Here is a 17,190-nt window from a genome sequence, read left to right on the forward strand (position 1 = left end):
GAAACCACGCAGAGCCTTCTGTGGTACGTCCTTGGCCCCGCCCTCTCCCCGCCTTACCCGCTCCTTCAAAAGAACAACCAATCACCGTCTAACCTCGTTGCTACAGAAACTCTTATCCCCACCCCTTTTCCTCCCAGCAAGCTGTGCTGTGCGCCGTGCCTTTTCCCCTTTGTGCCATCCGGGTCTCTTGCGCGAGCGATTCAGTCTGTGGCGAAGCGTCGAAGCGGCCAGTACTGTGAAAAGTGGCAAGTGGAGGCGCCGCCGTTGCGGCCAAGACTCTGGACTATGGCGGTGGGTGCCAAATTTGAGTTTAAAATCGTGGATAGTTTCCTGTTACTCTCCAAAGAAGGGATGAGCGGCTTCCAGGGCTGTTGTCCGCGCTTATGTGTGGACAAAATGGCGCCTTGGCCTTCTTCTGCGCCCGCCATCATGGCTGGCTGCTGTAGGGAGGGGGAAATAAGGCGCTGTTGTTGGGGGTGGGGAGCAGCAGGGAGTGTCTTTTTTTTTTTCCAGAACTTTCCTGCCTCTTTCCCAGTATTTTGTTCTTTTGGCTCACAGGACTGACTGCAGTTTAGCTTACTCACTAGTTAGTGGGTTTATTGAATTTCGTTAAAGCTTGGGCATTTATGTTCGCAGTGGGAGAGGGCTGGGGAAAAGAGAAAAGGGATCAGGGGTCGTCTCTGAAAAGTATTGGGTCAGAAAGGCGGTGCCTGTAAGGGACAGAAGGCGAAAAGAGAGCAGTCTAGGAGCGATCATTTTGCCCACGCTCAATGAGACAATTCTAATCGCAAAATTTCAATTAGTGTTGCGTCTGCGTAAACCTTAGTTTATTCCTTAGTAAGCATCTGGGGAACGAGTTTCTGGAAGGGAGTAGAAATTCGATTTAATTAGGAGAAGACTTTGAAACTACGAATTCGGACTGATGATGCTCCGTTTTGAAGTCTTTGAGAAACAAGCCCTATCATTGCCGTTGTTATTTTAAATTTGAGTCCTTCATTGGCCCGTTTAATTTTAAATGAAAATTAGAATTTTTCAATTACCTCTTGTGTAAAATAAGCCTACTTTGGATATGATACCCAATCCAGATGGATCGCATTATTGTGGGAATATTTCGTTTTACTTTACCCGGTTAAAAGAAAATTGCAAACATTTTGCATCCTTTTCCACTGATTAAAAAGTTGTTTTCTCGCTTTTGAAAATAAATAGGATCATATATAGAAAAACTGGTAGTTTACTCAGCCTAATCATTGGAGTACTCTATCTGGCATTAGAAATCGTTAATCTGCCCCTCCCTGTCACCCCTTTCCTAATCGATTTGATTTAGAACTGGGTTTTTTTGGTAACTGGTTTAGAACCAGTTTCAAACAGTCGGCATGCTATTTGGTATTTGTGCAAATAATCGATTTAGTGTTTTCTTTTGTTTAAATAGTGACTTGGAAGAATATTGTTTTACCTGAGCTCAGATACTTAAAAAACATTTGTTTCTTCTGTGCCTTGTTTGATAGAAAGACACCATCCCCTGGAGATGTAGCCTAGTATTAGTCCAATGTACTTCTCTTTGCACTGCGAACACATTAGTTTATTGTGTCTTGAGCGTCATTTTAAGAAACCATGATGTTTTTCTAATAGAGCAAATGCTAGAGTGAAGGGCATTTTTACAATTAGTATTTAAGATTTACATACAGGTACTTACTAAATTGAGATCTTAACTACTGTAAAATATCCTAAAGGACATAAAAGCTTAGAGTGGTCTAAGTGGCCACTCATCTGTTTAGTGATACGTTGGTTTTTGTTGGCGTCTTGTAGTATATATTTTACAGATGAAAATGGCTGTTTAATGTGTTATTACCCCGTATTACAAAGTGCCTTCCTTTAGGTCAAGGACATTTGGCTTCCCTATTGCTGGACTTCCTTAATGTTAAGCATGTAGTTAAATAAACTATTGACTGAAAACTTAAGATCTGGGCTAGATGCTGGCATTTCCATGGAGAGATTTTTAACTAGTCATGATGTTTGTAGAAGTGAATGAGATGTGCCAGTGGTTTCAGGTATGCTGTTTCAGTTGGACAGAAAAGTGGCATGCACTGAGAGAAGAGATAACAGTGCTTGAAGTTTTTGCTGTTGCTTTACTTTATATTCAGTGTAACTTGACCAACACATCATAAATCTGTTAGAAACAATCCTTAAGAATAGTGATGAGGACAAGAATAAAAGAAAATAATCAGTGTTAGTGTGAAAATCAGAATCCTTTTTTGTTGTGTGATAAGAGTATCATATATTAATAGTAGACAGCAGATAGAGTACCTTATGTGGTGAGTCAGCTCATATTGCTGAATCCCATCTGTGGAATGAAAGTTGAGTCTGATTCTAAGGGATGAGAGCCTTTCTGCACAAAAGTTTTCTGACTCCAGATACGACCCACACATAAAGAAGCAAGTATGCTCGAATGAGCCTCCCCAGTAGTTATGTGCTTCCACTTGTTTTTTGGTAATATTGTTAGATGCTTAACACATAATGTCTTTTATCCTAACCCAGTCTGTAAATCCCTCCCTTTAAATTTATTAGTTTATTCCTGAAGTGTCCAGCATTGAGTGAGTTGGGTGCATTTTTGACCCTCAGAAAAAAGTCAGTGAAATAATGCAGCCTCTCAAACTTCACTTGATAAATTACGGTCCATTTAGTTTGCTTGGCGTTTGTTTTCTGGACTAATTTTCCTAAGAGAAGAAGTTCATTATCATGTGATTATTCCTTCTGCTGAAAATGTATAGTAATTTACCATTTATCCAGTCCAAATTTGTTTCTGTAAAGAGCAGGTTGGTAAATGTTTTAGGCATTGTGGACCACATACAGCATACTGTCTCTTGTCACATTTCTTGCTTGCTTGTTTTAACAACCCTTTTAAAAATGTAAAAGTCATTTTTAGGGGCCATACTTTGCCAATTCATGCCCTAAGTAATTAGCTCCTCAGGCATATTAACGTATTGACTCTTTCATATTCCCTCTTTGGTCAGATGGGTCACCACCTTCCACATATACTGAAGCTGTTTTCCGTGCCTTTTATCAGAATCTGACTCGAGAACATTAAGGTTCTAGTTTCTCCCATGACTTACTTAAATCAATTTCTTACAGAAATGCATTTTTTAATGGAAAACTAATAACTGGAATTAGTTTCTTCATTTATTGGTTGATTTCTGTGCTGAGTACTCTGTCATAATCAAGGCACAGAAAGTTTCCTTTAAAAAAAATAGTTCCCTTTTGTAAACTGGGAAACAAAGAGCTGATAGTTAAATGAAGGACCCTACTCTCTCCGGTAAATCAGGTCTCTCAGAGTGAGTGTACACTTGACTGTTCCTTTCCATTTTTAAGGTTTATATTGTGTAACTTATAAAATGCTTTAAAGCAGAAACAATTTTTCCATATCTGAGGAGAGGCAGACTTAAGATTGGGTTCTCAGATAGGTAAGTTAATTATCTGGGGTTTTTTTCTTGTATAATATTCTAGAAGCATTCTGCTTTTTAAGATGTCACAGTCCTCACACTTTTTAACCTTTCACAGCTCATTTAAAATGCCTTTGTAAGTTATGCCCGTGTAGTAACTTGAACTTCCCTCGTGGATCAGATGGTAAAGCGTCTGCCTACAATGCGGGAGACCCGGGGTTCAGTCCCTGGGTCATCTCCTGGAGAAGGAAATGGCAACCCACTCCAGTATTCTTGCCTGGAAAATCCCGTGGATGGAGGAGCCTGGTGGGCTACAGTCCATGGGGTCACAAAGAGTCGGACATGACTGAGCAACTTCACTTTCACTTTCATGTAGTAAAGGCAACTAAATGAATTCAGAGATCTAAAATGGACTCTCTTCTCCGCTTAAGTATTTATTGGAAACACTTGTACACTTATTTTCCTCTTCCTCGGTGTTTTGAAAGATGTAAAACAATGATTTTTAAAAATCCATCCTGTTACATACATCTGTTTGGTATTGGGTTAGTCGTTTCAGTTTACTCAGACTTACTTACCAAGTACAAAGCATATTTAGCCAGTTGGAAATCAGCTGTTCTGATTACTTGATTTTCTTTTTTTAATTGTGTAAAACCTAAGGATAAGTGCCTTTCCTTCTCTCTCTTAAGAAATTGAAAACAGTTTAAAAGCAATTAAGAATTTACAAAGATTTTTCTTTGAACTTGCAGGCTAGTGACACAGAACGAGATGGACTAGCCCCAGAAAAAACATCCCCAGATACAGATAAGAAAAAAGAGCAGTCCGATGTATCTGTTTCTCCTAGAGCCTCAAAACATCATTATTCAAGATCACGATCAAGGTCAAGAGAAAGAAAACGAAAGTCAGGTAAGAATCGCTAGAAATAATATCACTACCAGCATTTTTATAATCCACGTGGACATGTAAAAGATTAGTTTACTGATACAGTTAATATGTGTTCTTCGAATTGAGAAATGAATAGTGAAAAAGTGCATTGGTAATTTGGTGGAGAATTTTTCAATTATGAGGACTACAAATGTCCTAATACATACAGAAGTTTCATAATTTTTCAAACTGTATGATTAAACTTGTGTCACAGTAATATTAGCCGTAGAGGTTTAAATTTTGTCCTTTTAACACAGGCAAAACTATTTTGAAAGATGCAGTCTGGGCAGTGGTATATTTTGAATTTAACATCTTTGACCCAAGTTACAAGAACATTTCTAACCTTGATTTTCTTTTTAACTTAATGTTAGATTATTTCTGAAAGCAAGAGTTGTGTTTTGAAATGCTCTTTAACTTCTTTTTTTAAAAACTAGACTGATGTGGCATAGAAAGCATGCTGTATTGCTAATGAATCAATACTTAATGAGGTACTTAAATGAGAAGTAAAATAGAAATGAGTTTAATAAAAGTTTTAAGACCTGGGGCCTAGTTATTTATCTTTTGTACCCACAGATAATCATCTACAAAATGGTTTAAGTGTGACTTTTATCTATATATTGGAAACTGTGCAATATCATCACAACTACTTTTTAAAGGAACTTTTCTGAACTGTAACATCCTTTTGACTTCTTTATAAGTTTGCTGTGTAATAGGAAACAAGATGGACTGGACAGAATGTTTTGTAAAATACTAAGAATCTGTGGCCACCTAAAAGTTTCTGTTCGGTCATGTGTCATAGAACGTGGACTTTTTGTGGAACTTCTTTTGCTTACTTACTTGATTATATTCTGGTTTACTCAGATTGCTTGATTTGTTTCAAATATATGGCATAAAATAATCCCGCCCCTGCCATAAAAAATAGGCCTTAGAGGCTTTACTTGACTATTAAATATTTAATAAATTCTTTAGTTAGGCAAGTGGACAGAAATGTTCTTTGTGTGAGTTTTGGAATTTATGTTTGAGATGTCTTTATATGTTTGTTTATAGTGAATTTTTGTGTGTTTACAGATAATGAAGGAAGAAAACACAGGAGCCGGAGCAGAAGCAAAGAGGTAATTAACACTTTGTAGTGAATAGGCACTTTAAAATACTTGTAAAGTATTTGGTAGAATTGTTTGTGTGAATATATGATATTGTCAAGGTAAGTACCAAAACTTAAAATTTAAAAGGTTTAATTGAGTTATAAAATAAGCATGATTTGGATTCATCATTTTTTTTTTCAAGAAGATAGTTGTTTATTTGAAAAGTTCATTCAGAAACTATTAATATGTTATGTTGTGAAAGTATTCACCATAAAAATTTCATATGAAGAATATAATTGGTTTTTTAGGCCTGTTGCACAGAGCTTCCATTAATCTGAAGTCCCAAGTCTCCTTATGCCTTACGACTGCTCAGGATTTTTAAATAGCAATCATTCTTAAGTAGCAGTACTCTCGATATCTATGGGCTACTCTTTCTTTGTGGAAGGTAACAAGAGTCCTTTTCACTAGTAAACTAGTTGCCTAATAGTAATACTGAATTTTGAAATAAAAGCGTCAGTGAGGGACAGCTGGAAAGGTGGCAGTGACAGCCAAACTTGAGGATGAGAACAGCAGCTGTGTTGCAGAAGAGATAACTTGCCCACCTGAGAAGACAGGAGCGAACCAACAAAGGAAGAGCAGGAGTAGAAGCCAAAAGGGAGGAGAGTCTCATGGGGGCTGGGCAAGGGACTCCGTAAATAAATGTGGGCAGGGACTTCACCTCTTCCCCTAATGGAAGCTCTGTTACATTTTTAATTTAGGAGAGTTTTTGTGAAAATGACTATTTTGTTTAGCTCACATGATAACATTTCTATAATAAATCATACTCAGCGTGCTAATGCGCGAAGAGACTGAACTGAAGACGCTGCAGACTCAGATAGCAAAATAATAAGCCTACTTCATGATAAGGTAACTATTAGTCATTCAAACTCCTATTTCCCTTAAGTATATCTTAAATCAGTTAAGGGTTTTAAATGGTTTTTTTTCTTTTTAAAAATAATAGTAATGTTATGTTTGGAAAACTGGTTTAAAATAAACTCTAAAACTTTTGCAAGCTTAACCACTTAAAGCTTTTCCACTTTGCCGCCATATGGCAAAATCAAAAAAATAGTGTTTTATAAGCTCATACAGAGAACTGGCATTGAAACTAAACTTTAGCTGTGTCTCCAGGTCTCTTATTTTTCTGCAAAATAATGAATTACATACTATGACCCTTTTCAGATGTATCATCATGCATGTTCCAGAATGTTTGACTGAGTTTTTTGTTTTTAAGAAAAGTTAATTTTGGAAATATGCTAAGGTCTAGTTTGGAACCTATGAGCTAACTGTCCCCTCGTAGTCTGGGCATCAAATATGGGGTCTGGTTTCAACTCTCCTAATAGGTAGCTTTGTGACTTCAGGTCTTAGTCGTATATAAAGTAAGGGGAATTAGAGGATCTGAGTTTCCTTCTAGCTTTAAAATTGTGATTCTGAAATGTCCAGGATTGTAAGCTTTAGCTATAGGATGGATCTAACAAATCCTAGTGTGGGGGAATCTAACATTTAGCACTTTGTAATTCAGTGAGTGTAGGGTAGAGACTTGATCATACAATTGATTTAGCTCAGTCTCTGAATGCATATGTTGTGAAAGAAAAAGCCTCAGTTTTTATAATTCTTCAGAATATGGGGGAAGTGTGTATTATATAATGGTATAGGGATTAATTGTGTTATACCTAGTTTGATTTCATAAAAATTAAAAGATATGGTTGCCATTTTCTACCCTAGGTACATGAAATGTAATAGAACTCCAAGCCTGTTGGGATATTGCAAGATGAAAAGTGATTGCTTCACAGTGTAGACATTGGGAGAAAAATCAAGAGCCGTCTTTAAGAAAGGATGTGGCAGTATAGCTATATAAAAAGGACACTTAACTCTGCGTAAAGTAATTTGAAATTGCAGAAAATATTAATACTTAGATTAATTTTACTTAACTACCTAATTGGAAATGCATTTTCTGCTGCATTTCTGTGTCCTTATCTTCATTATTGTTAACTTATTATGTACTCTGGATTTAGAAGTTGTTGTGTTTATATATATATATGGTCTATTTCTCCAAAAGGTTTGTTGGAAATTTGAAAAAATTTTGATACATGTGTACTTCCCTTTTAGATAAAAGAAATGAGGGATTTCTGTTTTTCTGAAATAATGGTTTATATTATTTTAACGTTGAAAGTCATTGTTTTGATTGTGATATTGAAAATATTTGGGGGTAAAAACTGCATTTGGGGGTGTATAAGGAAAAAGTAAAATTAGTAGTATATATTTGCAACATTTGGGTGATGTGAAACTAGATCTTTTTTTTAAATTTGCCACACACTCCTAAGGTTACTAATGTTGCATCACAACATTTTTGCTTCTGATACCCATACTAACTCTCTTTGTTGCACTATTTTCCTGAAAGAACCAACTTCTTCTTAAAACAGGCAAGAAGACACGAATCCAAAGATAAGTCATCTAAGAGACACAAGTCTGAGGAACATAATGACAAAGAACATTCTTCTGATAAAGGAAGAGAGCGGCTAAATTCATCTGAAAATGGTGAGGATAGACACAAACGCAAAGAAAGAAAATCATCAAGAGGCAGAAGTCACTCAAGGTCTAGGTCTCGTGAAAGGTAAGTAGTTTTTCCTAAATTAATGCCTTCTACAGAACTTCTAAATTACATAAAAGGTTTACATTAACAGCAACACAACAAAATCTTGGTTAGAAAATTTGGAATTTTTAACTTTTTGATTTATCTGTCTTTTACAGTGGGAAAAAAAATATTGCTGAAAACTATATATAGTTTGCCCATATAACAGTCCTCTTACATTGCTGGTGTAGGATTTGTTTGCTGCTAACTATTAAACTAAATCTTAAATTGGGGTAGGAAACATTGCATTTTTTATATTATCATGTTATTCTCTAGGAAGCATCATCAAATAAGAACAAAGCTCTATTTTTTGTGTAACTCCTTTCATTAAAACTTCAGTTATACAACACAAGAGTATTGGCTGCATATGCTGCAGGTAATTTATAATGTTTACAATTGAACACAGAACTCTTAAATAACTGAAAATTTGTGTGCTTTAATTTCAGGCGTCATCGTAGTAGAAGCAGAGAGCGGAAGAAGTCAAGATCCAGGAGTAGGGATAGGAAGAAGTCAAGATCCAGAAGCAGAGAGAGGAAGAAATCACGATCCAGAAGCAGGGAAAGAAAACGTCGGATCCGATCTCGTTCCCGCTCAAGATCAAGACACAGGCACAGGAGTAGAAGCAGAAGTAGGACAAGGAGTAGAAGTCGGTAGGTACTCATCATCTTGAATAAACTCAGATAGGAACAGGGTCTGATAGGTCAGCCTTAATGAGGTTAAGTAACTTGCCCAAGAAGTTCAGTATCATACTGTTCTTAAATGGTGAAGCTAGGACCTGGTCCCAGATGTATCTGAAAGCCAAGTCAGTACATGGGCTCAATCCACCATACTGGTTTATTTTCTCAGATATTCAGAAGATGAACTTATTAGTTCAAACTTGCCTTGATTGGAAGGAGGCTTTAATTTGTTGAAACTGGAAGTTCAATGGAGATAATTTCATTATAAGTACTCAAAGAATAGGTTTATTCTCTACAAAGCAGTTATTAATAGTGTTCAGTTAGGCCACTCAGTTGTATTCGACTCTTTGCGATCCCATGGACTAATAGTATAGTATATCTATATTCACAGGTACTGGTATAAAGTTAGTGGGGAAGCTTCTTTGCTAATTTATTGCTCCTTAAGTCAAACACCCTATAAAAGGCTGAAATATGGGTATAAGTGCATTTACACTTATTAATCAGTTAACCTATTGATTCCACTACTAGAAATTTATTCTACATACTGACCTTATTGTTTAGTGGCTAAGTCATGTCCCTCTGTTTTGCTGCCTCATGGACTATAGCCTGCCAAGATGTGTCCATGGGATTTTGCAAGCAAGAATACTGGAGTGGGTTGCCGTTTCCTTCTCCAGGGGATCTTCCTGACCCAGGGCTCAAACCTGTGTCTCCTACATTGGCAGGCCGATTATTGACTGCAGAGCCACCAGGGAAGCACATGTATTGACCTACACAAGTGTAAAATTACTAACGTACATGTCTCTTAACTTTTGCAACATTGGGCATAATAGCAAGAAATTGGAAACAACGTAAATGTCATCTGAAAAAGGAGTGCTTATAGTGAATTTATGGAAAACTAGTCTTACACAGTTTGAACTATGTAACCATGATTTTGACTCAGTAAAGTATTACTTGGCCATACTGACATGTAAAATATGACTTATTAAAGAGATAGGAAGAAGAGAATTGAAAAACCAAGAAGATTTAGCAGAAGTTTGAGCCGAACTCCTAGTCCACCTCCCTTTAGAGGCAGAAACACAGCAATGGATGCACAAGAAGCTTTAGCTCGGAGGTGTGTATATTTTTGTTTGATGCATTTTTTCTCCTTTTCATCTTGAAATGGATACTCAATTGTGTAGGGCAAATGAATGCTTTCAGTCAGAGAAGAATTCAAACAACTAAATGTAGCCATGACTACTTGTGGCACCTTTGTGATACAGAGCTATGTAAGTGGTTTGTTAATTCTGGAAAAGGTACTTTGCAGCAGTTGCTCTTTTTCTCTTCCATGATTAATTTATTCATTTTTCTCCATTCTAGACATAAATATTTTCAGTTTGCAATTGGAAACATTTTTAAAAATCCTAAATCTGATCTAAGAACTCTGTTCATTTTGTCTCTAAAACTGCTTTGTCATTACTTTCTTTGTTCCTAAGAAAACAGTCTCTGAAACAATAAGTAGAATTCTGTCAATAATTTTCTTATTTTGAAGGTGGCAAATAATAAACCACTTTATTTGATCTTAAAATTTTTACTGCTAATATCATAGAAAGATCACTGTATTTTTAAATTTTCTAATGTTTCAAAGATGGTTGACTGTGGGACTACACAACAACAGGGCTATCTAACTAAATCTGCAAAACCATTGACTGAACTACCTGATAGAGGCAAGAAGTAAAGTAAAATACAAGCCCTTGTTTGCAGGTTTTCCCATATTCTGAAAACTAAAATCTTTTGATTTTGATTTTTTTTTCTCTATGAAATTGAGTTTGTATTTTTTTTTTTCATTACAAAAATACAGTTATCTCAATGTAACCTGATGGGCTGCTGCCCTGCGAACCCAGCCTGGCAGAAACTCCAGCTGAACAGCAGCAGCAAAGGTGTGAGCTCACCCCTTCCTCATTCCATTCACCTTCGTGAATGGTGTTGATTTCAAACCTGCAATGGCCATTTAAAATATGCAAACAAAAAGTTGTCAATCACTTTCTTCCTGAAACTAAAATCAACGGAGTTAGGAAATAATTTTCCACAATATCTGAACTGATTTATGAAGAATAGTCCATTAACTTTGATCATGAATTTTTTTGTGTTTTATTTTTTGATTTTATTAAAGTTGAGTCTGTGACTAGCCTCTAAAACTGACTTAGTCTCCTGAGTGATTTTCAGATGACAATACATGAAACGCTCTAATTTCAGAATACCAAATTATTCTTTGGCTACCTTGAAATTTGAAGGGTGGTCGTTTGTTGTTAAACTACAGTATATAGACCTTTTTTTGTTCCTTTTTTGTTTTTAAATAACAGAATTTTAAAACTGCGTTTGAAATATTTTTAAGTATTTATAAATCTACATTTTAACATTAATTCTAATCAGAAACTTTTGTTTCCAAGGACAAGTTCAAGGCTTTACTACATGCCTTTCTTTTATGTGTGCAAGATTGCTGTATTCCTTTTATGTAAATTTCAGCAATTGTTAAAGGGAATGCCAGTTTTCTACCACTGTATTTTACCCACCGTGCCCACTGCTCCCCTCCCGCAAAAAACTTTTATCCAATCCTTGCCTCTTTATACCATATTAAAAGGAGGGAGGGGGCAGTGTTTAACTTATGATTGGTAAATCAAGGAGTCTTCAGAGAAGAAAAGGGGTTTCTCTTTCAGGAACTTATTATGAAGATAACATTACTTAAGATTTGTAATATAGCAGCGCTGACTTGACAGCACATTTTGTATTCATTAGTGAATTTAGTGTGAACCAGAATTTGTTTTTATTTTGCTTGGGGATGAGTTTGTGTTTCATGTTTCCAATTCCTTTACTAATTTCTTCATCTCCTAAAAATAATTTTCTAATAGTTTTTTCCCTGTTTTATTAGATTATAGGTAGGGTTTGCCTTGCCCTTTTAGAAATTTTATTTTTGCCTTTTTAATTTCCATTAATTTAGAGACCAATAATGTCTGTTTAAATATAAATATCATCTGCATGTTTTGATTGGCCTTACCCCAATCAGCCTCACTTAAGAAGCTTTTAGGTAATTCTGTAAATTATTGAACATACCCTAAAATTTACTCAGATATATTTTTTCAGTATTTCAAATTTGCAAGGTTAAATTTTATCCTTTTCCTGTAACCAGCACTGATGAAGACTGAATAATTTTTATCTCTTAACCATTTTAACCATTCTCCGGGAACCGTATATAAAAGCAATTAGAATTGTTGGCTATTCAGTGAGTTTAAAAATGTTTAAAACCAGTATTGAAATACCATTGGATTGTGACTGTGATACCATCTTAAGAATGATTGCTTTTTTTCTCATATGCAGATGTCAGTTTGGGGAAAATACTAAATTTATTTAAAATTCTATATAGTGTTTTGTGCCTACACATGTGTATATAGAGATAAATGTTGGCTTTATGTTGTTATTTCTTATTAAATTGTCTTTGACAGGTTGGAAAGGGCAAAGAAATTACAAGAACAGAGAGAAAAGGAAATGGTTGAAAAACAAAAACAACAGGAAATAGCTGCAGGTAACTCTTTCTTCTTTTTTATGGATGTATGGCATTTAAAAAATCATTACTGACTTGTAAATGTGTTTTGTTTTTTTTTTAATACCATTTTTGGTTGCTCTGGGTTTTTGTTGCTGTGCACAGGCTTTCTCTAGTTGCGGTGCTCAGACTTCCCATTGTGGTGGCTTCTCGTGTTACAGAGTACATGCCCCAGGTCCACAGTCTTTATTAGGGGCAGCACACAGGCTCACTGGCTGTGGTACACGAGCTTTAGTTGCTCCATGGCATGTGGAATCTCCTTAGACCAGAAATTGAACCCGTTTCCCCTGCATTGGCAGGCAGGTTTCTATTCTCTGTAATACCAGGAAGTCCTGAATATGTTATTTTTAGTGTAATTTTCTACCTCATAAAACTTTTTTTGTGCTGAATTTCTGATTTGGTCAGTGTAGATAATTTTGACAAGTGAATAGTGACTACTGTTGTTCATGTAGCATGTTAGCCATCACTGCTTAAGGATTCCAAGTTTTTATATGTGACACAAATGCACTGCCTGTCGATGTTTTAGAGGTGATCAAAGAGAGCTTGTATAAAATGTAATCTGGAAGGTAAAAGTACCAGACCTGATACTTTATAAGACTTGGGCCAGATATCTGTTAAGTGAGTGTAATAACCTATTTGGGTTTCCCAGGTGGCTTAGTGATAAGAATCCGCCTGCTAGTGCAGGAAATGTGGGTTTGATCCCTGGATCGAGGAGATCCCCTGGAGAAGGAAATGGCAACCCACTCCAGTCTTCTTGCCTGGAAAACCCCATGAACAGAGGAGTTTGGCAGGCTATAGTCCATGGGGTCGCAAAGGGTCAGACGCAATTTAACAACTAAACAACAACAACCTGTTTAATAGTTTTAAATGTTTCTTATGAGTTTCAAATGAGATATAGTGAAATCATATTGTGACCTATCAAGAATCATACAAATGAAAGTTATTAAAAGTCTAGGTACAGTCACCATAGTTCATTTCCATTGAAATCGTACCCCTGTTTCACGTTTACAGAATTCTCTTTATCCTCAGAGAAGAAAATGAAGTTTTAGTTCATACAAAGAGTTACATACAGAAATGTCTATTGATGAATACATTGTTTGCTAGAATATTATTGCTTTATAAGCTTAACACTCAAGTCATTTTTTTATATTTGGTGAAAATATTCTGCCTTTTTGCACCTTAGTAGCTCTTGCATATAAATGTTACTATAAATTAAGATGCTTGTTTTCATTAAAATCCATACTTGCTTCCTCATCAGCAGCTGCTGCTACTGGAGGTTCTGTTCTCAATGTTGCTGCCCTCTTGGCGTCAGGAACACAAGTAACTCCTCAGATAGCTATGGCAGCTCAGATGGCAGCCTTGCAGGCGAAAGCTTTGGCAGAGACCGGAATAGCTGTACCTAGCTATTACAACCCAGCAGCTGTGAATCCAATGAAATTTGCTGAACAAGAGAAAAAAAGGAAAATGCTATGGCAAGGCAAGAAAGAAGGAGTAAGTTTTCTTATTCCCCTGTTTTATTGTTGATTTCTAAGTTAGAAAAATTCATTTGGATTTGGATTGGAATAATTTGGTTTGGGTTTCTCTTTCTTGTTACCGTTATTAATACTGGGGGGAAAATGCATGATCTAAGTGAGACTTTCAGAGAAAACCAGTATGCCCATACATTTATTAAAGGGAAAGAGTTCCTTAGTTTATATGTCTTACATAAGACAGTTACCAACTCCATTGATAGAATGTCATAAATGGTTTTTTACTTAGGCTGAATTACGGAAAATTTTAGTATCCTAATAAAAGATATTTAAATTTTACATATCCTAAAAGTTTATTGTTTCTTAACAGGACAAATCCCAGTCTGCTGAAATATGGGAGAAATTGAATTTTGGAAACAAGGACCAAAATGTCAAATTTAGGAAATTAATGGGTATTAAGGTGAGTTAGACACTTTGTATTAAAACTCATGTTAATTTATATCTTTAGGGTAACATTGGTTCTCAAATATTGTTTTAGTGATATGCCATCTCTGGATACTTCATAATGCTTTTTTTTTAGCTTTATATTGAAGTACAGTTGATTAGGACTGTTGTGATAGTTTCAGATGAGCATCAAAGGAACTCAGCCATACATACACGTGTATTCATTCTCCCCTTCCCTTTCCATTAGGCTGCCACATAACATTAAGCATAGTTCCCTTTGCTATAGATCTAGTGCATTTTCATTTATATTCTCTAGGTTAATTTTGAGAATAGAAAATAAATGAAAACACTCTAGACCAGTAAATTATCACTAGCTGACAATAGAGAGTGTTAAATTTGATTAAATATTTGTTGATAGAGTGTTAAGGTTTAACTGTCATCAGACCTTCTTTATTTTTTTCAAGAAAGATTTTTTTTTAATATAATTTTTGGCTGCATTATGTCTTAGTTGTAGCATGCAGGGTCTTTTTTATGGACTTAATTGCCCCATGGCATGTGGTATCTTAGTTTCCTGACAAGGAATGGAACCTGCGTCCACTGTTGGAAGGCAGCTTCCCAGTCAGTGGACCATTAAAGGAGATGTAGAAGGTTGTGGTTTTTTGCTGAATATTGTATTAGATATACAAGTACAGTATTAGGCTTTGTACAGTAACCTGATAATGTCCACAAACGTTCAAATATTGGTCATTAGTAAGGGAGTTGGTTTTTCATTGAAAAGATGAAACTCGATCCCCATTTTCTACTTACTTTTCTTCCAGACATTTATTCACATAGTTTTTCATGTTCTACATGTTCTTTCTCATTCCCACTGAATGAAGTTGATTTTTGTTAACATCTTCTATCCCAGTACCAAGAATGAACATTGCCTTGAACGACGAATTAAAGCTAAGTGAGATCAAGTATATACTGCAAAAATATGATCTACCAGGACTTTTAAGTGAGAGAAGTACTTTCTAGTCTAGGTGAATTCATCTTAATAGTATATTTTTGTATCTGTTGCTTAGAGTGAAGATGAAGCTGGATGTAGCTCTGTTGATGAAGAAAGTTACAAGACACTGAAACAGCAGGAAGAAGTGTTTAGAAATCTAGATGCTCAGTATGAAATGGCAAGATCACAAACCCACACACAGAGAGGAATGGGTTTGGGGTTCACCTCATCGATGCGAGGAATGGACACGGTTTGAAGACCACACTATATTGGGGACTCTTACAGACTGGTTCTGATGCCAGGTCCTTGATCACCGAACAGCTGGCATTCTAGCTTGCATGGGCGTTGCATTGACTTTAATTTATTGAAAAATACGATTTTTTTGTAAATATCAGATCAGTGATACTGGTGTTAGTGTTGTAATCAGGTTAAACCCACTTCCATTAAACTTGACAGGACTATAGAAGGACAATATTTTTTAGTTCATGAATTCTACTTTTCAAATATATAAAAGCTGCAGGTGGGATAAATATCTCATACATGAATTTTTGGTGTCCGCTGTCTTGTGTACCTTTTGTACTTAACCTTGTACAGTTATTTTCATCTCTTGAAACATGAAAGAAATGTTATGTAGATGTTCTTTAGAAGATCTGGCCATTTGGTACATAATCCAGCACAGATAGGCTGGGTGGTAATGATAATAAAATTGGTTTTCTCAAGACTGGTGTTAATTTAAGTTACCTGGAATTCTTATTTGAATTTGTTTTATGGTTTCTATGGCGTTTTGCAATTTCTGTTAGAAGACACTGGCTGGAAATTCCTTTTTTCTTTTTTTAAGAACAACTATGCTATAGGCAATACCATGGTGAGCAAAAATGTAAAAAGGAAGTTGGGAGCAGTGAAAAAACTTACTAAAATAATACTGTTTTCCTACTATTACAAGGGACAGAATTGGTGTACAGTATTTGTTAAATATTCCATATGTTATTCAGGAAATAGATTAATACATTAAAGGGATGTAAGCACTTTTATTTTAATAAAGTGCCTTATAACAAGTTCTTTGTATGCCCTTTCCTCATTATCCATTTAGAATTCTCTAGCGTAGACTTAAGTACTAAAAGAGAAAACCACTTTGTCACTAAATTGAATAAATTTTAGGGCATAGATTTGCAGAAGGAGGGGACTACAGAACTTGTACTTCATTTACTTCTATTAAATTCATAATTTTTAGCTTTCCCTGGAAAAGCCCTTTGAAAAACATTTCCGCAATGTGGCAGCACAGTAGAACAAGGGAAGACTACTTAATGCATTCTGATAAATGTTTAGTTTTCCCAGAGCACAGTAATTCTAGGGAGAGAGGCCTTAAGAAAGTGACAAAGTTAAGTTTCTGGGGAAGGTAACACCATGGTTTTTCATTTTGGAAGTCATCCCAAATTCACATTTGCTATTGAGCTGCACCTTGTGAAATCAGTTTTGTTAAAGTCTGTGGGCTTGTAATGCAATGTGGGTTTATGGAGAGCACACATTAAACTGCCTGTATTTTTCTGTGGTATTTTAGGTGCTGGCCATACATTATGAATAACAGTCCATTCTAAGAATTTTTGTAGCCAGTTTTAAACAGGGAGCTGATTTTGATTCATTTAGTATAATGTCTAAATAATTGAATAGTAATACATACTTTTAGTTGAGGTTTCATTTGTTATTTTCATGTTTATTTTTGAAATCCAGTGGATATTTTGTATTTTAACCCAGTTGGGACTAGCTACATTTAAAGAGTAGGGGCTTCCCTGGTGGTCCTGTGGTGAAAAACCTGTCCTGGGCTTCCCTTATACCTCAAATGGTAAAGAGCCTGCCCGTAATGCGGGAGACCTGGGTTTGATCCTTAGATCGGGAAGATCCCCTGGAGGAGGAAATGGCAACCCACTCCAGT

General features: G+C 35.9%; 1 protein-coding gene across 6 annotated transcripts; it reads left to right on the forward strand.

The window, feature by feature from the left end:
* The first annotated feature begins 33 nt into the window (after positions 1-33).
* RSRC2 (arginine and serine rich coiled-coil 2) lies at positions 34-16,315 on the forward strand. 6 transcript variants are annotated; one of them, XM_069557761.1, is made up of 11 exons: positions 124-291; positions 4,184-4,340; positions 5,427-5,470; positions 6,269-6,346; positions 7,878-8,090; positions 8,555-8,758; positions 9,774-9,896; positions 12,262-12,341; positions 13,618-13,850; positions 14,199-14,288; positions 15,337-16,315. In XM_069557761.1, exons 4-11 carry the CDS (start codon positions 6,339-6,341, stop codon positions 15,514-15,516), a joined length of 1,131 nt encoding a protein of 376 aa, XP_069413862.1. In that variant the 5' UTR covers positions 124-291; positions 4,184-4,340; positions 5,427-5,470; positions 6,269-6,338; the 3' UTR covers positions 15,517-16,315. The 6 variants fall into 6 exon arrangements, with proteins under 6 accessions (XP_069413858.1, XP_069413859.1, XP_069413862.1 ...); XM_069557762.1 differs by having other exon boundaries at positions 13,621-13,850; XM_069557757.1 differs by lacking the exon at positions 6,269-6,346 and having other exon boundaries at positions 34-291; positions 7,900-8,090.
* Positions 16,316-17,190: the final 875 nt, after the last annotated feature.

Source organism: Ovis canadensis, chromosome 17 (genome assembly GCF_042477335.2).
Source record: "Ovis canadensis isolate MfBH-ARS-UI-01 breed Bighorn chromosome 17, ARS-UI_OviCan_v2, whole genome shotgun sequence".
In the NCBI taxonomy this organism is placed as follows: Eukaryota; Metazoa; Chordata; class Mammalia; order Artiodactyla; family Bovidae; genus Ovis; species Ovis canadensis.